The sequence below is a fragment of the Misgurnus anguillicaudatus genome, chromosome 19 (genome assembly GCF_027580225.2).
Source record: "Misgurnus anguillicaudatus chromosome 19, ASM2758022v2, whole genome shotgun sequence".
In the NCBI taxonomy this organism is placed as follows: domain Eukaryota; kingdom Metazoa; phylum Chordata; class Actinopteri; order Cypriniformes; family Cobitidae; genus Misgurnus; species Misgurnus anguillicaudatus.
Genome location: NC_073355.2, coordinates 19,490,966 through 19,516,508, shown reverse-complemented (window position 1 = coordinate 19,516,508; position 25,543 = coordinate 19,490,966). Strand labels below are relative to the sequence as shown.

Below are 25,543 nucleotides of genomic sequence, written 5' to 3'. Positions count from 1 at the left end.
CGCTGTGAATGGTATCTCTATGAAAAGTCCGTCACAAAAATGGAATTATCTCCATTAATTATTTGAAAGCAGAGGGTCTGTTCTTTCATTTGGTATATTGTATGTTTATATATTTGAAGAAGAACATTTTCTGGAAGGCATTCAACTTTTGTGAAAATCATGAAAAACGCTGGCGCTGGCTGGCAACTTTTATAAAAAACGCTGGCGGTGAAAGAGTTAATATCTCTGTTGTGATATTGTGACCAATATTCAGTTCATTCCACCTAAAAAATGTGTTTTTGCATTTTGTTAATTAACGAAGTTTAAAAATGAATTGGTGTTGAATGCTTAATAACGTCCACTAATTCATTCTGCTCTTTACATTTCATATTAATGGACAGTTAAATCGGCATTAAACTTTAACAGGATCATTGGGTCCTTTTAGATTTATTGTCACAGTCCTCTTAAACCTCTGACCACACTTGTTATTTCTTCCCGGAAGTCTATTTCATAATTAATGCCCTCTATAACCAATATCATGAAGCTTTCCACAGACAGCACTCCGTAAATCTGCCTTATTATGACCGCAAGGTACGAGCGCTCGATCGAACAGAGCTTTTCTGGCAATGCCTATTTACACATTTGTTTTACACACTTGCACTGTGCCATCGGCCATTAAACATCTGTCTCCAAATATAAAAAACACAGCTGAAGTGTTTATTAATTGTAGTGTGGTGTACTTTGTGTGGCAAAGTGTCCTGTGAGGGAATGAGAGAAAAAATAAGCCAATCATCTGTATGATACATAAGGACAACTCTTTATTAATTAGCTCTGAATCAACAGTACTGTTGGAGGCTTTTATTCTGGCCTGTGATTGGATATTAATGATGATTTTGCCAAGCTCTTCTTCATCTGACAACAAACCCATTGGCAGAAAAATAAGTACACTGCTGTGTTTTAATGGGCTTGTCATGCATTTACTGTTCTCTCGGCTTAATAAGCCTAAAATTGACAGATGTGACAGGACAAAGGGAGACGTGGAGGGAAAGATAGCATGTCTTTAGGATACTGTAAGTTTCCATAGAAACCTAACTTAAAATGTATTTGTTCTGATCAACACAAAAGAAGATATTTGTAATCAAACAGGAAGCAGGAGCACCTTTCACTTACATTGTAGGAAAAATACTATGGAAGTCAATAGTGCTCCAAAACAGTTTGGTTACAAACATTACTTTAAATGTCTTCCATTGTGTTGAGCAGACATTTATACAGGTTTGTAACAACACGAGGGTGAGTAAATGATGACAGAATTTTCATTTTTGGGTAAACTATCTCTTTTAAGCCCTTTTCACACGCAAATTACGTAAAATATACGGAAAATGTTTCCAGGATTTGTCCAGAGATTGTTTGATTTTGGTTCATTCCCATGAAATCGGTGTGTGCGTTCACACACAATCCCGTAAAGACATGTGACATGATTGTATTGTATTTTAAGCATCTTAAGCCACATCGGGAAACCACATTTTTTGTTTCTGATTTGATCATAAACTAGCGCTAGACGTGCTCTTCTATTATGCTCGCAAATGATCTTAGCTTCAGCGCGGTACACTATAAAAAGTGTTTCTGTGCCTTAGTAGATTTAACAAAGATAAAATTAGTAAACTGTAATAAAAAAAAATATTCTTGTTTTTAATCAAAATATGAGTTAAAATAACATAAAAAGTTGAATAATTTGAGTAATTCTAAATGAACACATTATTGAGTAAATTCAGCTTCATTTTATCATGTATAATCCACTTAAATTTGTAAGAAGGAAATTAACTTAATCATTTTGTGTTATAACTACATGAATGATTTTAGTTATCTTAAAGCAACACTAAAGAGTTTTTGCTCTTTGCTCCCCCTACAGGTTAGAAGCATAATTGTCCATTGCCACTGTCGTAAATACTGCAGCAAAGCTGGCTCTGATTGGATTGTAGGTCTGCCGTAAAGCAAGTTTTTGTAGTTTTCACTCGAACTACAGGACCTCGACCCGGCGTTTGGAAACTTCTTTAGTGCGGTTTTGACTGATAGAGGGCTGCAAAGCGAATGTGAAAGTGCCATTCACCCTGTTTCAAGTGGATGAACAACTGAAACTTTTTTGGAAACGTTATTTTAAGGTAAAAAAAAAAAACTCTTTGGTGTTGCTTTAACTAACTAGCCAGTAAACTCGTAGCTCCCATGGGACTGCATTCGGAGAGAAAAATTAGAATTTAAACGCTATTTTAAATGTTTATAACTAAAAAGAAAGACTTGTTGGTGTTTAATGATCATTTATCTTCAAGATTTAGAAGACGGCAGTATTCCTGTTTGTTGTTTTATTTATAATTAAAGTGTATATGTTTATGGAAATTCTTTACTCTTTTCAGCGTCCTCACCATACGTTACATGCCACTTTTTACATTTTTCGCACTTTAAGTTGAAAATCCTTAAATATTTTAGGTGTTAACAATTGAAGTAATTTTTACGAAAAAAAAATGTGCCTTAAAATTTTCACTACAAAACGTACTCTCTTAGGTGTTACCAATTGAAGTTTTACAGGGGAAAAATCACCTAAAATATTTCACTTACAAAACTTACTTTTTTAGGTGTTTCCAATTGAATTAAGTTTTACGAAAAAAAATTCACCTTAAATTTTTCCAGGGCATTGATATATGATATATGTTTTCTTTAGTTAAAATAGACCGGTTTCTCTGATTGGTTGTATTGCAGCGTCTCATGCGTCTTTACGTCTTTATTTGTGACTTGATAGCAACATGTTTTTTCGCTGCATTTTATGGATCGTGTAAAATATGGATATTAGAACATTTAGAATGAACCAGCACCGCCTGCTTCATCTGACTTCTGTTTAATGTTCGTACACGCCGGCTTCAGTTTTTCTAAAGGTAAGTTAGCGTTGTTTTAATTTACGTAAGCTTAAATGTGAAGTGTGGCTATGGATCGTTAACAGAATTGCGACGTGATTATGGTAAAGCAGCTTTTAGGACGCGGTGTGCACTGCGCTATGAAACCCATTCATTTCAATGGCTTGCGCCACGTGAGGGCGGTTTGTTGTTGCATCGAGCAAAGCGCCGCGGTCAAAGTTCAAAATAGTTTAACTTTTGCGCATAATTTGTGATCTTCTCCACTTTATACAGGAAATGAGCTGACAGTCTGTACTAGTTGTATGAGTGTGTGCTTGCATTGTATTTGTTGTTTTAATGCCTTGTTTTTGCAAGTTATTTTGCTAATTGCGTGCCGTTGGAAGCCACGTGCCCCCCTGTTAGTTATGGTCTGTCGCCGGCTCTGAATTTTTCACTTACAAAACTTACTTTTTTAGGTGTTACCAATTAAAGTAAGTTTTACGGAAAAAAAAAATCAATTAAATTACGAAATGTGTTTGCATTCACACAGAAGGCACACTGACAATTTTATGCAAATGTTCTGTGATCAACGTGCTGTGTGCATGGGGTTTAAAATATTTAGGTTAAGATTTTATAGGAAGTATTTTATCCCTTATTACTAAATGTCATAAATGGGATTGTTTTTTCTTTATAGTATAATTAAAAAAAATGTCATGGCCAAAGTCCATGTTCTGGTTGATTTTTTTAAGTAATAATTTCATGGTATACAGCGCTAAATGCAGACACTTTTTAAAATTAAGTTTTCATATTCCTCAAGACATATTTAAAGGTAGTCAGATTGTATTTAGGACACCAACAAAGCACCGTCAACTCACCAGTCAAGTATTAATTGTGCTAAAAAGAGATTTTGAAATTGTGTTGGTCACATGAGGTTACAGTAAATTATCAAGACCTGCCAGTTTTATTTTTAAAGTACTGTATGTTCTGTACAAAAAATTCTAAATGATTTTTTAACCCACCCACATAGCACCCACACATCAAACAGATATTCTGACAAAACTACATAAAAAATAAATACAGTAATGAGCAGTCAAGATCAAGTCTACTTCAGATGGATATTCATGATGATATGATAGCAAAATGAATCCAGGCATGACTTGCTTTTAGCTGGCTGCTCTTGAAGATAATTTACCAAATAAAGCCTTTAAATGTGTAATGCAAACACGTTTAGTGGAATTACTGTAGGATATAAATGAGGACGAACAAAAGTTAAGAAGCTATCGCAGGTCCTTAAAGTGTAATGCGGTCTCTCATCATATCATACTCCACATTAACCTAGATGAAGTTATTATGTTTCAAAATAAATCTAATACAGAATTATTCATAGATTAGGACCAAAAACATTTAATTTTGAAATTTGCAGTGCATGGAGAGACAGACGTGCCGACATTATTATGTAAAAGCAGATGTTGAGATAAAGAGTGATTCATTGAGAGAAAATAAATGGGAGTCAGGAGAATAAGTGCACTACTAGGGATGCACCAAAATTTTGGTTGCCAAAAACGTAATTGTTTAGCAGAGGAATTATATACAGTATATGAAATATATACTGTATATGTAAGCCAGGCTCAAAGCGCAGCTAAATAAAACCGATTAATTTTAAAGTGAGACAACGCCACCTTCTTTTCTTCTGAAACAGAAATGAAGTGTTATGCCACATCTGGAGCAGATAAGAGATGGAGGAGCCTTTGGAAACGAGACGTCTGCCACCTGCAACTGCAGGCTCTATGAAAGCAAGCGACTCAGGGGTCTGATTAGACCGAGAGGTGAGAACAGAAACCTGCTGCTTATGACGTGAAAGAGAAAATCACAACTTGTCGTGATTTCAGTAATACTGAGTTTAAACAAGGACAAGCCTGATGCAATAGGTTAAAGTGTTATGCGATAGTTGAGATTCCTGTTATTTTCCATCCATGATCACAGAGAGCTGATGATTCTAACAAACAATAAAACAGTGGCTGGACAACATGCATTTATGTACAAAGTACAGTGTTACCTGTTGGTTTCAGAGCTGTACTGTCCTTTGCCCACTTGATTGACAGCACAGACCCTGAACTGGTATGAGCGGGCTGGAGTTAGTCCCTTTACCATTGCCCCGGTCACAGTGGGCTCCACATCGGACAAGTACACTTTCCAAGGGGAATCTGGTACACAATTATACAAATGAATACAAAACAAAAATTACAAAATTGGTCATTCTTAAACATTATATAATGCTTAATACAAATAATATTAATACAAATATTTAAGCAATGCAATTAACAATGCAAAAGTCAGGGGTTCGATTTCCAGGGAACATGCACTGATTAAATGTAAATGTTGAATGCAATATAAGAAAAAAAGTAAAAGAATAAATGAAAATGAAATATGCAAAATATAACTACATTAAAGCGTATTAAAGGGGCTAATAATTCTGTATAGGCCTACTGTCTTGCTATTATTGTGGTTGTACCTTTTTAAAAAATATACATTTGTTCCCAAAAAGGTCATATTAGTACCTCAAAAGTAGCCTGGGTTTCCCCATGCTGCCTTGCACGCAAATTTATTCACGCTGCAAGTCTAGCATGGAAACCGTGAACCAATTTTGCCCCTAAAAAGGGAACCAATCACAGAATGGGGAGGGGGCAGCAAGACGATGACGAAGTCTATGAGACACACAGAAGCAGTTTTGTTTGTCCAACGCGGCAGTAGACGCAAAGTTACTTTTCAATGCAGCCTTAGATAGTGTTCTAAGTAGTTTTGAACGCAAGTTTATTTAATAAAAAGAGCAACCAGGATGTTTAGATGTGGCAGAGCGCTCCTTTAATGCATTTTAGGAAGGATTGTTTCAGTGCAACTATACAGCCATTAATGAGGGGGGAAGTGAAACAACAAACACCCGAAAATTCTCGGGGCAGCCGCATATGTCGAAATTTCAGTCAAAACCGGTCTATTTCACCATAAACAATCTAAAAACAGGGCTTTAAGTGTAAAATATCGACCTTGTACTTTAAAGGGTTCTGCCCCAGTGACAGCTTGGAAGCTTTTTTAAAGGAGCGCTCTGAACGGAAAAGCGGCCGACGTCATTCGCGTTTTTCCATTGTCCAATCAGATGAGGGGAGAGGCGGGCCTTTCGTTGTGGTGCCAGCAGTTTATAGTTGCTTGAAACAACCGGAGACTGCACTCACTCACTGTCTCCTGTGTGTTTGTGCACCTCTCACACTCGATCAGAGCTCTGCTTGTACATTTGTAGCAAACTAAATTTCACAAACGCTCGCACTATAGTTGATACAGTTGTTGCCTAGCAAAAAAAAAGCCGTGCCGCACTGCTCTTTCTTAAAGTGCTTCCAAATGTTTATAACGCGTTTGGTGTGATTGGTCTCTTAGGGTGCTTTCACACATGCACTGTTTAGGTCGGCCCAAATGACGTGTCGGTCCGAGTATGGTTCGTTTGGGTCAGTGTGAACACAACGGTGCACACTTAACGGCTGCTCCGAGACGGCTCCAAACAGGTGGTCTAGGAGCGGCTGTCGCTGAATCTGGTGCGACCCATCTGTAGTGTGACACTGCTTGACCTCGGGCCGAACCAAATACAGGAAGTTCTCCACATGTTTGAGCCACTGGGCTTCTGTTGTGACGTGAGCCGGGTGTTATATTGTGGGTTAACAACAAACGAGGCAATCTTGGTCCATTGCAGAGATTTGCTGTCTCCTGGATGTTTCAGCTGATGATTTTATAAATGCATAGCTGTCCTCCACACAAAAAGAGTGATGGCTTCATGAGAAGGGTTTTTAATAGAACAGTTGCACAATTTTGCGTTAAAGCAAAGAAACTGCTTCGTTTATCTCCATATCTTGCTAGCTTCGCTCTTCCTGTCAGGCTGGTTGTCGTGGAAACATAGGGGGTGGTAATGAGACGGTAAGAGCTGTCAGAGACCAATGACATCGCTGACCATTGTCACATGATGTACGGTGCGGCGTTTCGAGTACGCTAAAAACAACATATGTGAACCGCACTAACTGAAAATGATACAATGTAATTTGGTGTGCTCCAAGGCCGCACCACAGTGTGCACCAACATGTGTGAAAACACCCTTAGTCTTATAAAGAAATGTCCATGTCACTTAAAAATGAAATTTTTTTTTTATTCATATTAAAAGAATAAAAAAACATTTTATTGCATAAAAGACTGATTAAAACAGCTCACATTGTGACTTTATATGATTACCTAACAATGAAAGAATGAACCTGGAAATGCAAAAAAACGTTTTTAATTGCATTGCTATCTCAGAGCAGATGGCAAAAATTGCAGTCCGAGAGAGAGCAGGTTTCTCTCTGGTCCTGATAGCTGTTCCTAATGGGACTTCCCGGCTCTATTAAAGCCCACGGCAGCAATCTTCACCTTCACTCCAACACATTCCTCACTGTCCTGTACCGACCCGGGAAGATCAATCTATCTGGGTGGGTTTTTCCCAGGTTCTGTACACCATAGCATTTTAAACCACTGTCGAGGTGCGACCATACTTAACCGAGATCAACTCAGCTTGTACTGCTGAGACCGAGAACAGCGGCGTACTTGTTTTCAACTCACACCGATATTGTGAATAAGAAATTGAGCCAAGTAGACTCTTTAACACTGGCAGATTCAATTCTGACTTTCCGATTGAATTCCACATATGTCTGACAACTAGACATTGTCCAGAAATATTTTTTGTCACAATATATGTTTTTATTTTAAAAATCCTCTTGGATTGATATTTATTTCATGCAATGGTTCCCAACGGTGTTCCCTTAACAGTATACATTTTAGGTGTCTTCCTAGTGACACATCCAACACAGTCTTACAGCAATTCATAACTATTTTACGAGGTGACTAATTCGTTTGAATACATACAATGTAATTTGTATGGTTAAGTGCAAGCTGTTTTTACCCCAGTGGATTGGGTTTTATTATTGCTTTTTATGTATAATCGCACACTGATATGATTCACATAATATGAATTCTTACAAATAACTCACTTCATAAAATAGTTACAAATTCAGGGATTTCAGGACTACTACTAGTCTAAAAATATGACATTCATATACTTTTAAATACGACAACTTTTTCCCAAATACTTGTGGCCCATACTAGTAAGACGAATAGTTTGAAATCACAATGTACAAGTATGTCTGTATATATATATGTATCTCACTGTTTTCTGACAGCTCCACCACATAATGCAGCAGGGGGCTGTTTCCATCAAAGGGTCTCATCCAGGACAGGTCCACACTGCGGCTGTCATTGGAGTTCAGACTGGCTTGTAGGTTTCGAGGTGAGTGTGGCAGCTCGCTGTGAGAAAAGACAACAAAAAAGACTTTGGATTTGAAGACAAGGCAAACAGACATCAATCACAGGGTTTTAAAGGAACACTACTAGCAATGTGGATTGGGAACTGCCCCTCCCCACATGCCCTCCGGCCCATTTTTAGATCTCCTCATACTTTTACCCCAACACCCGTTTCTTCCAAGTTCAAAGAGATACTGATACCAAATTCAGATGTAATCTCACAGCCAGTCTTAAGCCCGGGATACACTGCACGATTTTTGGCTGTCCCAGACGAAAGATTGCCATTGTGAAACAATCGACACAATTTTTGTGATCGTGGCTCTTCATCAGTGGTCCTACTTTGTACAGTGAGAGAGGTTCAAAGACATTTTCCCGATCTTGCATCCAAAGATAGCCTACGATAGTTTACGGACAGCATCAGAAATTCAGCATGATCACCTCACAGTATGTTTTCTGATGCGACCTGCGTACCAGCGTAGTATTTGTTTACGTATGGTGCAGCCATTGAAGCCTCCAATTCAATAGGTGTCATCAACGTAATCTTGTCGTACATGCTTGTCGTACCCAAGTTTAAACGATCCATATCGCACAAGGTAATGATCTTATAGGAGTGCAAAAATCCTGCAGTGTATCCCGGGCTTTAGGCACTCACTTTTTATTTTATTGATTACTTTATTAATAATTTCTGGAAGATGGAGTTCCTGCTGAGTGCAGGCGGTGAGCACCAAAAGATGTGCTTGGGATGTTTGTTTTATCCTCTAAATTAAACCCATGGAGAGAGGCTTCAGATTTCATCACATGCCTGTGTTCTTTTTAACTAGCAGGGAGGACTATGAAGTTTCCACAGGTGTATGAGAGTTGATACTTCTTTGTACCTTTGATTATATCACTAGAACTTTCTAAAATCCTAACAAAATGGGTGTTGAAAAGTAAAAATACATTTAATTAGACGTAGGAGCAAAACAATCATATTTAGGATAACTTCTTTGTCCTAAATGGGGTCAAATCAAGAGGAAATCCACATTTTTGACCTTTGGAGATAAAACCTTTGGAGGTACACCTTTGTATCTTTTTTTCTGAGAATGTACAATATTTAAACTATACTGTGCCAAACCAATAGATAAACTAACAAAGAAAAGTTAAACGTCTATCAAACCTGAAAAAAACACACCGGTTCCACATGATTCACTGAATTAAGTGAATTAAGAATTCTTAAAATTACATTTATTTTTAACTTGTTGGATCTATGTAATTCAATTATGTACACCAGTTCAATATGATTGAATCAAGTTTTCTTAAAATTAAATAAATGTAAATTAATGTTCATTTCATTTTAATCAAACTTAATTAAATTTTTTCAGTGTTGTTTTGTTCTTGTTTTTGTGACCCTAAAAAAATACTATACGATTTGATCCGTTTAATTCCATATTGGAGGGTTTTTTTTACTTTTTTGTCAGCCGAAACCCCCTGAATGTAAATTATTTACTTGAAGTACCCTCTGAGATTTTAGGTTCCTTTTTACTGATATATTGTAGTGTTGTGTAATTGTCACACTACACACAGCATCGTTTATTTATTTAGTAATGTTTAACCGAGGGGCAACCTTTCTGATCTCTCTGATGAATCCAATACGTGAATCCAAGCAGTGACTTAAACAGCAATTTAACGACATGGCGCTAGAGACTGGGTCCAAAAGGGAGTCAATTCCCAAAGACCCCATGTTAAAATGCCCAACTATACAGCAGAAAATAATATGTTTACAGCCTGGTACAAAAAGTACTTTTGGTCTGTATAGCTAATTTTTCCTTTCATGACTACTGTTTTTATTTGTAACTCATATTAAGCCTTACCGTGAGTTCACACCAGCTTGAGGGGTCAAATTCCATCTACCATGTCTAGTTTGCCGCTTGAACATTTTGAGTTTCCTCGCTTCATTCGCACATGAAAGCCGCGCGTGAAATTTTAGTCGAGACATTTACGTGGACATTCGCGTCATGGGAGGGGCTTCTGCGACTCCGCTCGCTTCCTGTAATCACGTCACTACTAGAGCAAACTCCTGATTGGTTAACGCGACACGTTTTTCCGCCAAAGTTAAAATTTTTCAAATTGTGCGTTTGCTGCGGCAACACTCAATTCACGGCATCCGCGCGAATAAGACGGAATTGCGCTTACTGCGCAGCGCTAAACGCCTCATTCAAACCACGAGACCTCCAGACACGCGTCAACACATCTTCACATTTACTTGACATTGAAATCACTCACGCTTGACACCTCTACCGTGGCTGGTCTGAACGCAGAAGTAAAGTTCTTCTTAATTAAGGGCGTGGCCACTTGATTGACGGGTGAACTGCCACTGCTGTCACAAGAGTCGAGCTAGGCAGGCGTGGTTTCAGTTACCAGCCACCTCAGCTTGACCCACATCCCGCTTCTACCCATTTTCGGTCATCCGCGAGTGATGCACGGGCAAGATGGCGAGGGCAGGCTCTGCCAACTATTGGCTTATAAAAAGCTCGACAGCTCTGCAGTCTATGTTTTTAACCAAGAATATTCTGTCCAATATTTACTCAAGGAAGGGTTAAAAATAACTTTGAGTACCATTTTTAGAGGGCATCAATGAACCCACTGCAATTCCCTTACAAGCCACAAGGGGTTGGCGAACCCCAGATTGGGAAACCTTATTGTATTTTAACTAAAATATCATAAACATCATAACAATGATAAGATTTTATATTAGATATTAATTTTAGACAACACTTGAAGCTAAATTAAAAAATCTGTTGATTGATGCCGTTGTCAGATAATCAGGATTCATTTCCGAAGTGATCCCTGAAGATGCATTGGGCTACGGTGAAGAAGAGACAACGGCTTGGTGACTTCAACCACTGGGGAAGAAAGCATCTGATACCGCAGCATCTTTTCACTTTAATGAGAAGCCAAAAAGCCCCACACAGATAATGAGTCTTAGTTCCACACAACATTAGCTTCGTGAAATCTGCACAAAATCCACACACCCGCTGGTTACTGCTGTCTTCCAGCAGTTCATTTTAGAAGGGATTTTATTCCCTTATCATGTTGTGGTAGGGAGTAGAAAGCAAAGGCTTTAGGTGTTAAAATGTTTATGGCACCACGATTCAGGTGTTATTTTGGGTTTAAGGACTCACCAGGCGCCAAAATGATTTGAAATGAAGTTTCAAATAGCCGGGCTGAAGATATCTATGCACTCAGAGACTGGACAAAAGGTCAAAAGCTTTTAGGAGATGGTCAGTGCAATTCCTTTCTGGATATAGTTTGAAAAGCACTCTAGTACATAAATATGAAACTAGCATTTGAAAGCTAGGCTTTAAAGACAAAAAACTAAAAGACAAAATTCTCGAAATGCTTTTTATCATTACAATTACAAGACCTTTAATAAATATGAATCTCTGGATAAGCCATTGGACTCCAAATGGAAAGGTTAGAGTGAAAGAAGGTTAGTGAAGGAAAGGTCAGTTGAAATGCTCCTGCTGAGAGTACGGCATTCGGCTCTGATAGCGTATGCAGATGCCACAGTGGGGCGAAGAAACAAAAAGCCAAAGAAAGTAAAAAAGAAAGCCATACAGTTTAATAAAAGTACAGTGATCTTGTAAATGAAACTTTTTGTAACTCTGCTGAATTATTAAACTATTTTCCAGCACAATAAACCAGAGGCCTGGGTGTAAATCCGGTCGTAAGACTAGTCGAGACGTAAAATGTGCTTTACGTCCGACGTAGAATTTACAAATGTTGCAGTGAATGCCTGAGACAAAATTTTACGTCTAATTAAGGGTAGACGTGAATATTAATTCTCGACTTGTTTTTATGGCAAAAAATAGAAATAATCAAATTTGACGAGACTTTGGCGTGTCTAAGCGGGCGTGCACACCAAAGCTTTTACGCCGTATGTTTTCAATTGTTTCCAATGGAAGTGCGCCGTATTTCAAAACAGCCAGCAGCTAGCATTTTTTCGTGCTGAAAGCCGGAGCTCCACGTTTTTCTGCGTTTAGCGCCGAGAGTAGAACGAGATTTAACTTTGGGTGAAAAGCTCCACTCGTCAATGTCAGTTCTCACACGGCCGTCCAATCACAGTGGAGGAAGAGCGGGACAAATATCACAACAAAGAACCGGTGCATCGTACAATGACTGATAAACAAATGTTTAACGCATGTTTTCAATTGTTTACAATGGAAGCTCTGCATTTTTCAAATAAGCCAACAGCTAGCGGTTTCCTTCCGCGCTGAAAACCGGTGCCCGGCGTTTTTTCCGCGCTCAGCGCTGAACGCCGAGAGTTGAAAAATGTTCAACTTTGATGAAAAGCTCCGCTCGTCAATGTCAGTTCTCACGCGGCCGTCCAATCACAGTGGAGGAGGGGCGGGACAAGTATCACAGCAACCAACCGTCTCACAGCTCAAGTATCACAGCTACCAAAGCGCTTAGCTGAAGAAAGCTGGCACTCAGCTGAAAAACAGCTGGCATTCAGCGTTGTCCAGGCGTTTTCAGCTGCGTTTAAAAGTTTTAGTGTGCACAACCCCTAAGAAAGCTGGCGCTCAGCTGAAAACACAGTTGGCATTCGCCATCCAATTTTTGAAAACAGGCGTTTTCAGCCGCGTTAAAAAGCTTTGGGGTGTACGCCCCCTAATGCGCAGGATACGCGAGCAGTGTACTTTCATGCATGGAAGAGTGAGAGACTGCACCCATAAAATCTTATACATCATAAAATATCTAAATATTTACAAATACACAGTAAAGAACTTATTAAACGCGCGAGGACGTGCATCGTCTACACTGAGCATAGCTGCGCCTGGTTGTAGTTTCAGATGGTGAAATAGGCTAAAAAAATTTCACAACGTCGGATGTAGATAAGCCCGCCGTACTGCTTACACCTAACTTTTTTATATCCGGCTGGTGCAACCGGCCCCTGATGTTTACATTCTATAAAGAAAATGCCAAATGCTTGCGTTACATGCCAAACTTAATGGGTTGAAGGTTTGTTTAAATCTCTAACCTTATTCTACCCTATTCCTAAACCTGCATAAGCTGGTTTGCTAATCTCCCAACTTGACCAGATGACAAATGCACAAAACCACCAAACCAAAGCACCCTATTCTGGGTGGAAGACTAGCTAGATTCAGTAAACCGATTTAAAGTATTTTTGAGAGCAAACACGACTAGTAAGTATATGCTAAAAATGTATCAGACCCTTTTCACTATAGGTGCTATATCCCTACATCCATACAGGAATAAAAACTGCATTTTCATGTACACTTGCATGTTCTCTAGAGAGCCTAAGGGAGCTTTAGGGAACATTTTCACATCCTCAAGCGTGTGCAGACAGTATATTTTACATCCTTACACTTATAAGCTAGCTAGGAGAATAATGACTCACTACGTACAACCAGAAGGTGACACGCATCCATCAACCCACAGCCTAAGGGAAGCTACGGTTAAACACTCACATGACCTCCAGACGGGCTGACTTTGAATCGTTGCCGGCCTGAGATATGACATCACAGGTATAGTCCCCGATGTCCCCGGACCAGGTTTGACTGATGTGCAAGGTTCCCTCCTGCAGGTTGATACGCCCCCCTCTGGTCTGGCTCACCAGCTCCTCATCTTTTTTCCACACGTACCTGCCAAATGAAAGAGATGGGAGAGATGGAGAAGCCTGTCACAGTCTGGCTGAAGGAGGGGGTGCTGCACGGGAAAAGCGCCGGCTCATTACCTTGATTTCCAGCATATTAGCGCTGAATTAACTGTACGGCATTACGGATTGCACTTTGAATCAACTTCAAGGCCCGTAGGCTGACACTTTGAATTAACATTACAATCAAACCGGGTGTGGAGAATGAAGCTGGGCCACTAGCGGGCATTCGATCGCCATCACCCACCTCACAGCAACGCGCGGGTCGTGGGTCGCGCCGCATTCCAAAATGGCCGTGGTCCCCTTGATGACACGTCTGTCAGTGGGAGGGCTGGATATGGCAGTGCGACCTTGAGGAAAACACAATAACAACGTTGTGGTTGAGTTTAAAATTTCGAAGAACCAAATGACTCTGCTTCCTTGCATCACAGTCTTCGGTGAACACATCAGCCGGGTTTGTTTCCCTCCCACAGGGACAACGCCTGGACTTTAAATGCACTGATCAGCGTGTAATAACAAGTCTGGGCACCGTAAACATTGTCTCACAATGTCGCTGCTTTACATGCCACGGTTTAATCCTTCTCTGTTGTGAGACTTTATTTCTTTAAAAGAAGGGAGGGTGATGTAAGAATCATGCTTTCTCCCAGCACTAGTTCTCAACCTGGATCATTTTCACCAAAGAAACGTCTGTGCTAGTAAAACCAGCTCATAAACTTCTGATCTAGAACTTAAAAGCCTTTTAGAGGCTGAAGGCAGAATAATGTCTTCACAACATCACAAAAACAACAGAAACAAAACTAGATCACTAAAACTATCACTGGAAAGAATGAATTTCTGTTCAGTTGGGTTTCTATCCAAACATGAAGCAAAACAAAATTCGCAAATGTGAATTAGGTGTGCTTCCATTAAGTATTTCAAGTGGGATTGGTAACCTAGTAACCAACAGTAAATAAAACACTGCACGCTTAGAAAATGGAGACAGGACTGCAAACTGAATGCTGTGCACAGAAGAAGAAATGCAGAATTTTTGATGCAGGCACTAACAGCAAGGCCATTACGAAGACGTCAAGCCCCATATATGATAAAGGCAACTTCTGCTGATACAGACATGGCTTTAATGTCCGCTATGTCAGAATTTCTATTAAAAAAAACTTGTTAACTTGTTTGTGAATTAAAGGATTTTTTTTCAAAAAATGGCGTTTTCATCACTCGTTTTTTATGCGATACTTCAAAATGTGCATAAAATCAGGGTGGTGGAAACCCAGCTAATGTGATGTTTTAGATGAAAATTGTTTTTCATGAACAATATAAACCAAAAAATTCACTGCCAATCCCTTTCTATTGCATGTGCACACGGTATTTTCTAAAACCGATTGAGAAAACAGTTCACATCGGTTTATATCAGCGACGGCCGGTGACTTCTTTTCCGAAGGACGCAAGTGTCACGTGTGGCTCTTTGTGATAAAATGTGAATCATGTGTATCAATTTGTTTTGTGAAAATAAGTGCCTGCTGCACATGCGGCGAAAGGGTTTATGATAAAAGAGACGCTCACGTTCACAAAATACTCGCAAGACACTCTCTTAACTCATTCCCCGGCAAGCCTTTTTTGAAAAGTTGGCCGCCAGAATTTTTTATGATTTTAACAAAAATCAATCCTTCCAGGAAAATTTTCTTCTAAAAATATATAAACATACAAATATATCAAATGAAAGAACTGACCTTCGGCTTTCAAACAAACAATAAACAAACAAATAAACGTTTCATCCTATCTATATTTTTTCTCGGCTTATAAACTTTTAAATATGTGTTTTTATTTAAAAATATTTTTTAAGCAAAAAGCTGAAATAATTGCATTTTTCTGAAGGAATTTTGTTAGAGATCAGATTCAGAACGATTATCAAAACATACACAGAGTTTTAAATTAGTAAATAACGTTTTGGCTTCAGTTTTTTCATAAATTGGGTAAGTTTAGCCATCCACTTGTGATACGATCGACGAAAACACATCTTAAAGGGACACTTCACGCATTTGCATTTACCTTTGTATAGTTAGAACCCCAGTCATGTTTTTGAATGGTAATGCATTATTTCCTCAGTTTCCGCTGAGACAGGAGAAATACAGATTTCAGTGTTGCACTTCCTTCTTTCAATGATGTAAAAATCATCATTTTGCAACATTGAAAGCAGGAAGTCAAATATCTTTGTTGAGGGGGTGAGACTACAAACACCCCTTTTCTTGGTCAAATAGGCACCAAATTCGAAATATATGTTAAATTTCACCTACAAATATAAGACCCTTTCAATAAAGATTAATGTTTCAACGGGTGAAATGCTCCTTTAATACCAAGTGTAAACATCCCCTAAGCAAGTATCTGGCAAATGCAAGCGTCTCTTTTATCATAAACCCTTTCCATGCGGGTGCAGCATGTGCGTATTTTGACATGACACATAATGCACATGCCATGGTTAACATGACGCAACAAACACATATTTTCACATGACGAGCCACACACATGACAGGCTAAATACATGTTGTGACGAGCTTCGCATCGTGCACCCTCGAAAAAGAAGTCACAATCCGCCACTGGTTTAAATTTATTTCTACTCTATTAATTAGATCTACACCACCTGTTTTAATCTGTTCAAAATTTAGTCAGATTGACATCAATTGGACCAATTAAAGGCTTTTCAGTCTGATCAAACCATCCAGCCGATTTCAAACAGATTATTTAGTTGCATGTAAATGTAGCTAATGTGTTAAAGGTTCTCTAAGCGAATTCACACGTTTTGGACCATAAAACATTTTTTGTTACATACAGCAAACATCTCCTCACTATCTGCTTGCTTCCTGTCCGCTGATCAAACTGTAAAAAAACGCAATCTCTGTAGACAGCCCAGCCTCCACAAACTGCAATAATAACAAACTGGACAAACCTACACCAGAAACCATAACAAAGTGTTCTAACCAATAAACGCCAAGAAGGATTTGTGGGTTGGGTTTGGGTGCGTTCATGAAAGCACGGAAGGGAGGGGGAGGAGTTAACTACGCTCAGTTTGTTTGAAAACACATTTCAAAAATCAACACACAGATTCGCTTAGAGAACCTTTAAGCCTTTGCTAGTGAGCAGATCATGCCCGGCTCTCAAGTTTGTCAGAAAGGCCTGGTCGAGCACTAGCAACATTTGTATGGTATTTAAAAGTGTTTCTCTTACTCCACACGGTGAGAGAGGCGCTAGCGTTGATAGCACCATCCGAGTTAGCAGCGTAACAGGTGTACGTCCCCGTGTCCTGCAGAATCACAGGCTGAATCTGTAGACCTCCAGACTCCAGCAGGGTGAAACGTTGAATCTGCACCGAACCGCTGGCTAGAATCTGGGAATCTGATGTGCAGACACACAAACAAACGAACCAGTCAGCTCAACAGCTTACTTTCCTTCATATAAGAGATTAATAGAACATCACTATGCATAAAGCTGAAGCACGGATGATTTTATTACAAGCTTAAAGTTTTCCCAGAGGAAAATCCTCCTCTGGTTTGTTAGGGGGGCTGCTATTATATTTATATAACAAAACAACGGCATGCCAAAAGACATACAAGTTAGTTCAGAGATTAATGATATCTAAAAAAGTTTAGCAGTCTAGTGTTTAACAATGTTTTAACAATGTACGCCAAAAAATTGTCAATAATAAAGTGAATTATTATTATATAAGTGAATTGTTCTTGTTAAAGGATAAGTCCATTTTCTTAAAAGAAAAATCCAGATAATCTACTCCCCACCACGCCATCCAAAATGTTGACGTCCCTCCCCGTTCAGTCAAGAAGAAACCATGTTTCCCGAGGAAAACATTGCAGGATTTTTCTCATTTTAATGGACTTTAATAGACACCAACATTGAATACTTAACTCAACACTTAACAGTTTTTTTTCAACAGAGTTTCAAAGGACCACAAACAATCCCAAACGAGGCACAAGGGTCTTATCTAGCTAAACGATTGTCATTTTTGACAAGAAAAATAAAAAATATACACTTTTAAAGCACAACTTCTCGTCTAGGTCCGGTCCAGCGCGACCTAACGTAAATGCGTAGTGACGTAGGGAGGTCACGTGTTTAATATATAAAACGCACATCTGCAGACCATTTTAAACAATAAACTGACACAAAGACATTAATTAGTATCAGTTGACATACAACAACGTAGGAACGGTCCTCTTTCAACACACTTGTAAACACTGGGGCGGAGTTTCGCGTTCGTCCTCTGTGACCTCTTGACGTCATGACGTATTGCGTGGGGTCAGCTGGCACATCACGACCGGCTCTACATGACGAGAAGTTGTGCTTTAAAAGTGTATATTTGTTATTTTTATTGTCAAAAATGACAATCGTTTAGCTAGATAAGACCCTTATGCCTCGTTTGGGATTGTTTATAGTCCTTTGAAACTCTGTTGAAAAAAAACTGTTAAGTGTTGAGTTAAGTATTTAATGTTGGGCTCTATTAAAGTCCATTAAAATGAGAAAAATCCTGCAATGTTTTCCTCAAAAAACATAATTTCTTCTGGACTGAACAAAGAAAGACATCAACATTTTGGATGACATGGTGGTGAGTAAATTATCTGGATTTTTCTTTTAAGAAAATGGACTAATCCTTTAATATTGTTAACATAAAGTTAGCGGTATGTATATCAAGTGGCATTTGCACTGAGAGATACACATTTGGTTACACTTCACAATGAGGTTGTATTTGTTAACAATAGAAAATGCATTAGCCAATGATTTTAATGTATTAGTAAATCTTAAAAATTACCAAGTGTTCATTTAGGGGTGGTATTCCGGACAGTGCTTATCCTAGTCCCAGACTAAAATGCATGTTTGAGCTGCCTTTATTTAAAAACATCTTGCACTGACATTTCTTACCATATCAATGGCATTGTTTTGTCTCAAGACCAGTATTATTTTTTGTAAGGTTTGTTTGTAAAAACAACCTAAATGTTCTAATATAACAAAAGCTAGGGCTACACCAAAAGATTTTTAAAATCTTATCAGATTTTCTAAATATGAGAGACCACAAACATGATGAAAAAAATTGACGATTTAACACGTTGTTCCTATAGTGCAGTGCTTCTCAAATAGTGGGGCGGGACCCCCAGGGGGGGCTCGAAGCGACACCAGGGGGGGGCGCGTGAGACCCTGGGGAAAAATACTTTTTCAGGAAGTGATTTTTTTGCACTGTCACTTAAAGACATTACACCCCAATCACGCTGATAAGCCGCTTGAGTTTTTATTATTATTTATTGATTATATTTAATTTAATTTTTCAGTATCAAATGGTCAAAAAATATTATACTTTAAATAAGGATTGATTTTTTTTCAGGCAAATTGATGCATTTTAAGTCTTTTCTGTTACAGACTAAAAAACAATGTTAATAAAGTTATCATTTGCTGTTAGTTGATCGATATTTCTTTTTTTGTGTTTTCTTTAATGTTAATAAGGATACAATGTTTTGCAGGTGTGTCATTTTATAGACAAATTATACTATTTACAGTCGCGGCGGAGAGTTGGGGGGGGCGCAAAATGTTTACTTCTTCTTAGGGGGGGCATGTCAGAAAATAATTGAGAAGCACTGCTTTAGTGTGTGGAGTGCCGAAATTTTGTAATGACAGCACACAACACACAATCAGATTAACTTCACAAACAACACGAGTCTCCACTGAGAACACAGGAAATTTTCTTGTGATGTCTCTAGCGGCCAAACGTGACTTCACAGTAAACAGACATGGCGAACAACGGGCATAAAGAAATGGCATGAAATGGACTGCTTTTTGCTAACATGCTAAATATTTATGATTTGCGATTGACCGTGCACCACAGGAAAATCTGACAAGATAATCCGTTCAACCACAAAGACGATCGTCTTAAGGAAGACGATTGTCTTAAGGGGGGAAAATCGGCCCAAATTCAGCCCCATTATCTTGTGGTGTGTACCGGGTTTAAGGCCTAGTCCTGGATTAATCTAAAATTAAGTCTGGGAAACCGCCCAAAATACAGTTTATGCTAATAGCTAATGCATGAATTAATGTTCAACAAATTCACAATGTAACACCACAGATGTCTATTCTGTTTCATATTTTAACCAGCTGTGTTTACATTACACACTTCACACATTTGCTTGACAGGAAAGATTTCCATATTTGAGCTGGACATAGTATTGCCTTTACATTTCAGATGTACACCATATTTCCCTAAGCACACACTTTTTACGAAAAAAAAACCGATATGCATGCAAGACAGCTGTGTTGTCAGTCATACTTGAATACTTGAGCACTCAAATACTGTACTGAGACTGTACTTATACAGTGGTGGTAAAAATAGTGTTTATGGTACTACTTTACTTTTTTAGTATCGGCTTAGTGGAGGAGAACGGGGATTTTTGACATCCACAACCTGCACACTTAATCTGATTTATGGGCTTGACTCAGTGGCCCAAATTCAAGTAGCAATGCTATAATTGAAACATCACATTACACTTACCTCTTTTCCAGGTGATGGCAGGTTTAGGAGCCCCAGACATCTGACAAGTGAATGTGGCCACTGCTCCATCTGTGACAGTGATGTCAACCGGTGCTGCGGTAAATTCTGGAGCAATGCCTGGAGAACACACCGTCGCATTTTTAATCAGATGGGAAAACGGCACATCCTGTCTGGACATTTCACAAGACCTTTTTAAGATGTCAAATACATCTTTAGTGTCCTCAGAGTACATATGTGAAGTTTTAGCTTAAAATACCATATAGATAATTTATTTTAACAAGTTAAAATTGCCACTTTGTACAGTAGGTGTGAGCAAAAATGCGCCGTCCCTGGATGTGTCCCTCCAAATGCACATGAGCTGATCTCCGCACCAAATGGCAGTGCTGTGGTTGGATAGTGCAGATCAAGGGGCGGTATTATCCCCTTCTGACATCACAAAGGGAGCCAAATTTCAATGACGTATTTTTTCAAATGCTTGCAGAGAATGGTTTACCAAAACTAAGTTAGTGGGTTGTTCTTTTTTACATTTTCTAGGTTGATACAAGCACTGAGGACCCAATTATAGCACTTAAACATGGAAAAAGTCTCGAATTTTCGAATCTCCCATTTAAGCTTAACACAGTCCATCCACAAATCCCCAAAGGAACACACACAAATTATTTTAAGCTAAAAAATAGAATTATAGCACTGCACTGTCCATACTTCCCCTAAAATGCTGATGCTTTTTATTACGAACCAGTAGATGCCTGCAAATGTGCGTTTCAAGCCTGAAATGGTAACTGGCATTAATTTAATTATGCTATTGTGATTGGGTGGCCATAATGAAGGCATTGTGAAGTTACTAGGTCATTTTTAATGGACAGAGATGTGTAAATGAATAGGTATTTTCATTTGGAAAGTAGAACGTAATCCCGATTGAGAGGAAAAAAGCGCCATTTGGATGCATCGTTGAAAATGTGCCATATTAATTTGGAACAGTCGAGGCAGGAAAACAAAACCCATTACAGCTTGCTGTCTAATTTCTGTGCAAACCTTTTTTATGAGAAAAATACTGATGCCATGGCTTAGAAACTCAATTTCTGTGTTTCATAGCTGCCGGAGGAGGAAAACATCAGTGTGTTGTTTCAAAAGGTAAAAAGTTAAATGTGACCGTGTCTGTGAAATCCAAGTTAAAGTCTTATCATCTAGTTTGATTACAATCATTCAGAGCATACTCAGTCAATATTAAAGATATCGAGGTTATATTTTCACATAATGTTCTTTACATTAAAGCTGATTTTATGGAAAACATTAAATCGCCCCCAAAAAATCAATTTAGCTTGGTTTTCACAGGCAGGATCCCAAATATACTGTCTGACCAAATTATGAGGCTGCATGTAATCCTCTGGGTCCCATAATGCATTATATAATTAAATGATTATTTTGAGCAATAATTGCATACTGCTTTCACATGATTTTGGCAATATCATAATCTCTACTGGAATAAAGCATGTTGTATGCTTGGCACAGTTTATATGACGCACAGAGTACAGCGTGCAAAATCAGTCACTTATGATGGTCAATTTCATCTGTCTATGTGGGCATCAAGTCGGCTCACTTTTCGTACATAGAGCTATTATCTCTCTAAAATTCATATATTCTAAAGCTATCTCAGTTCTTTGCCAGAGCACTTGAAAATTACATCCTGACACAATCATATACACTTAAAAATCAGAGGTAGACTGGCATTGAAAATCAACACTCATGCTGTTTCTGCATTGACCCTGTTCACATCCTCTCTGGGGAGATAAAGACATGGTGAGCGATTACACGCCACACTAACATTCATTTACTGTACTTGTCCTTGATCACTTTAGCATGAAACAGATCTATACAGTACAGGAATAATAAAGCCTGCAGACAAACTAACGCATCATTGATTGAACTGCCGGTCAATGAGAGAGTCTAGATATGTGAAGTCAATAAGCGAGACACAGCGCGCTGCATTCCCTGCTTGATCTTTAGCTGGATATCAATCGTACAGGTTGAGTGCACGTACAAAGGAGTTGCACTTTAAAGTTTTCTTGGGGCGAAAAGGTCTTTAAAATAGCACGACTTTTTCTAAAGTTAATATAAGTCAAGGTTGCAACAAACAGTCATAATTTAGTTTTACTTAACTTTTCTTCACTCTTTCTGACCCTTAGAATTAGCTGAAGTGTTAAATTTCTACCCCACTAGCTTTGGAAAAGTAATGATTTTCAAAAGCGTTTCTTTGGCCGGCGGACAGATATTTCTGCTCTAAACTTATATCAATGGTTGCGGCTGTGTTTCTGTGTTGGGATGCACTGAAAAACGGATTTATTAATATTTTTTATGATTTAAAGCAGGGGTCTCATACTCAAACAGGCTTGGGGCCAATTCTGAGAATCGTAGAGCTATTTAAACATAAAAAACACAATATTTCTGTATGTGGACTGCATTTAAATCATATTATTTAACATACACCCGTATTTTCCAGAATATAAGTCACTCCATAAGTCGCATCAGTCAAAAATGCATTTTGAAGAGGAAAAAACATATATAAGTCACACTGGACTATACATCGGTTTATTTAGAAATTGATTTCACAAAATCAAACAGACATTTAATCTGGAAAGGCAAGTTATTCAACTAAACAATAGCACAGAATAGCAGGCTGAATAGGTGTCCGTACATGTTAAAGTAACATAACCCATTATTTACATTTACACAATAGCAGACAGAACATACCTGAGAGGCTGAACAGGCTAAATTAACACGACAAGCCAAATCAAGTTCAAAAAGGTCCCGAAGTCATTCCACATCACTGAATCCATTGAATTACATAAATACAGGAGCAGCATAGCGCGGACTCTCGCGGCTGTAGACGGTAATGGTTTCTCTTGGTTCATATGAAATAATTTTGACGTATAAGTCTACCTGAACTTAAGTTTCATGACCCGCCAAACTATGAAAAAAGTGCGATTTATAATCCGGAAAATACGGTAATAATACTCAAAAAGTTGTTCAACGTGCATTGTCCAAAAGGGTTGCACCTATTCTCTCAATGAGTCATGGGTGTGTTTTGGGCGTAACGTGCAATAAACCAATGAGAGTCTCATCTTCCATTCCCTTTAAAGGATTAGTCAATTTTCTTTAAAAAAATCCAGAAATTTACTCACCACCATGTCATCCAAAATATGTTGATGTTTTTCTTTGTTCAGTCGAGAAGAAATTATGTTTTTTGAGGAAAACATTCCAAGATTTTTCTCATTTTAATGGACTTTAATGGACCCCAAAACTTAACAGTTTTAATGCAGTTTAAAATTGCAGTTTCAAAGGAACCTAAACGATTTCAAACGATTGTAATACGTCATCACGTCAAGAGGTCACGGATGACGTATGCGAAACTACGCCCCAGTGTTTACAAGTGTGGAGAAAGAGGACCGTTCCGATGTTGTTGTATGTCAAATGATAATAATTAATGTCTTGTGTCAGTTTAAAGTTTAAAATGGTTCACAAATGTGCGTTTTATATATGTAACCTTTCAACGTCATTACGGAATTACGCGAGGTCGCGCTGGCACGTCACACCAGAGGAAGACGAGAAGTTGTGGTTTAAAAGTGCATATTTTTATTTTTCTTGCCAAAAATGACAATCGTTTCGCTAGATAAGACCCTTATGCCTCTTTGGGATCATTTAGAGTCCTTTGAAGCTGCAATTTTAAACTGCATTAAAACTGTTAAGTGTTGGGGTCCATTAAAGTCCATTAAAATGAGAAAAATCCTGGAATGTTTTCCTCAAAAACATAATTTCTTCTCGACTAAACAAAGAAAGACATCAATATTTTGGATGACATGGTGGTGAGTAAATTATCTGGATTTTTTTTTTAATGGACTAATCCTTTAAAGGCCAGTTGCGCTGGCACCACGACAGATTTGCTATTTATATGCATTACGGAATTGCAAGAGCAAAGACTGAATGCTTCTTCAGAGAGGAAACCAATTTCATTCATCATTACTGCAAATAGGTCATTCTTATACTGACTCTCCATTATGACATGTAGGTATTTTTATCTTTATGCACTCAATAAAAGTCTTTTACATTGTAATCCTTTCAGTTCTAATAATTGGCATGTTTGTGTGCTGCTGCACGTGTGCGCGTCTTTGAATAAAAAAATGCATTTTTCTCTACTTTTCCTTTTTTTCTTATGTATTTACTTATTTATCTATTCATTTCTAATCTCTTCCCACCCCTGTACTAGGTGTATTTTTTTTACATAATGTGCCTGATGTAATTAAAATGTAATTATTGTTAAGGCTGTTGGAATAGGATGGACGGTCACACTTTATTTTAAGGCATCACTGTTACATTGTAATTATACATTTAAGTACCAAGTAATCATCATTAACAACATGTACTTACTATAGGGTTGGGGTTAGGATTAGGGTTTGGTTTAGGGTTAGTTGCATGTAATTATGCATAATTAACTGTTATTACTATAATAATTACATGTAACATGTGTAACAAAGACACCGTAAAATAAAGTGTTACCGGATGGACTGACATCTTAAAAACTAATAGTATACTGTATCGTATGTTGTTTTGTGATTCAAAATAAAAATATAAGAAAAAAAAGCATTTTCAGCTTTTAAATAGCAACGAACCAACAATGAACCTCACCACACCTCGTTTTCAGACCAGCGCCCATGGGTGAACAGATTGGCACAAGTGCATTTGTCATTTAAACAATTTGGTGCTGGACATAAAAATTATAACTGCATTGGGCTGAAACTGGAAAAAAAACACTGGCGTAGTGCCTGACTTAACATTGCGCCAGGTGAAAGAGATGGCCCTTTGTCTTGTTTTCCATTACAAATATCTAAATACACATCAAAATTAAGTTTAAAACAACAATAAGAAAAATGTGCCACTAATTAGATTTTATATGAAATATTTAATTCAAGTTTACTTTTTAGCCCCTATTGGCATTATGAAATACTGCACAAAACCGACACCATGTCAGCTTACAAATGGCTTTGATACAGTTTATACTTACAGTATGTGCATATCAAATTAAATAGAATTAAGTCGAAACATTACATATATTATTTTTAAACAGTATGTTTTTGC

The 25,543-nt window shown here is 38.2% G+C and overlaps 1 protein-coding gene across 3 annotated transcripts in view; it reads right to left on the bottom strand.

Moving 5' to 3' along the window:
* Positions 1 to 25,543, bottom strand: part of sdk1a (sidekick cell adhesion molecule 1a) — a 408,423-nt gene that overhangs the window by 100,236 nt on the left and 282,644 nt on the right. For all 3 annotated transcript variants that reach the window (XM_073857057.1, XM_073857058.1, XM_073857059.1), the window contains 6 exons: positions 20,414 to 20,530; positions 17,098 to 17,265; positions 14,132 to 14,234; positions 13,700 to 13,873; positions 8,095 to 8,231; positions 4,918 to 5,065 (listed from right to left, as the gene is read on the bottom strand). In XM_073857057.1, coding sequence (XP_073713158.1) covers positions 4,918 to 5,065; positions 8,095 to 8,231; positions 13,700 to 13,873; positions 14,132 to 14,234; positions 17,098 to 17,265; positions 20,414 to 20,530 — 847 coding nt within the window. The remainder of the gene's footprint in view (positions 1 to 4,917; positions 5,066 to 8,094; positions 8,232 to 13,699; positions 13,874 to 14,131; positions 14,235 to 17,097; positions 17,266 to 20,413; positions 20,531 to 25,543) is intronic.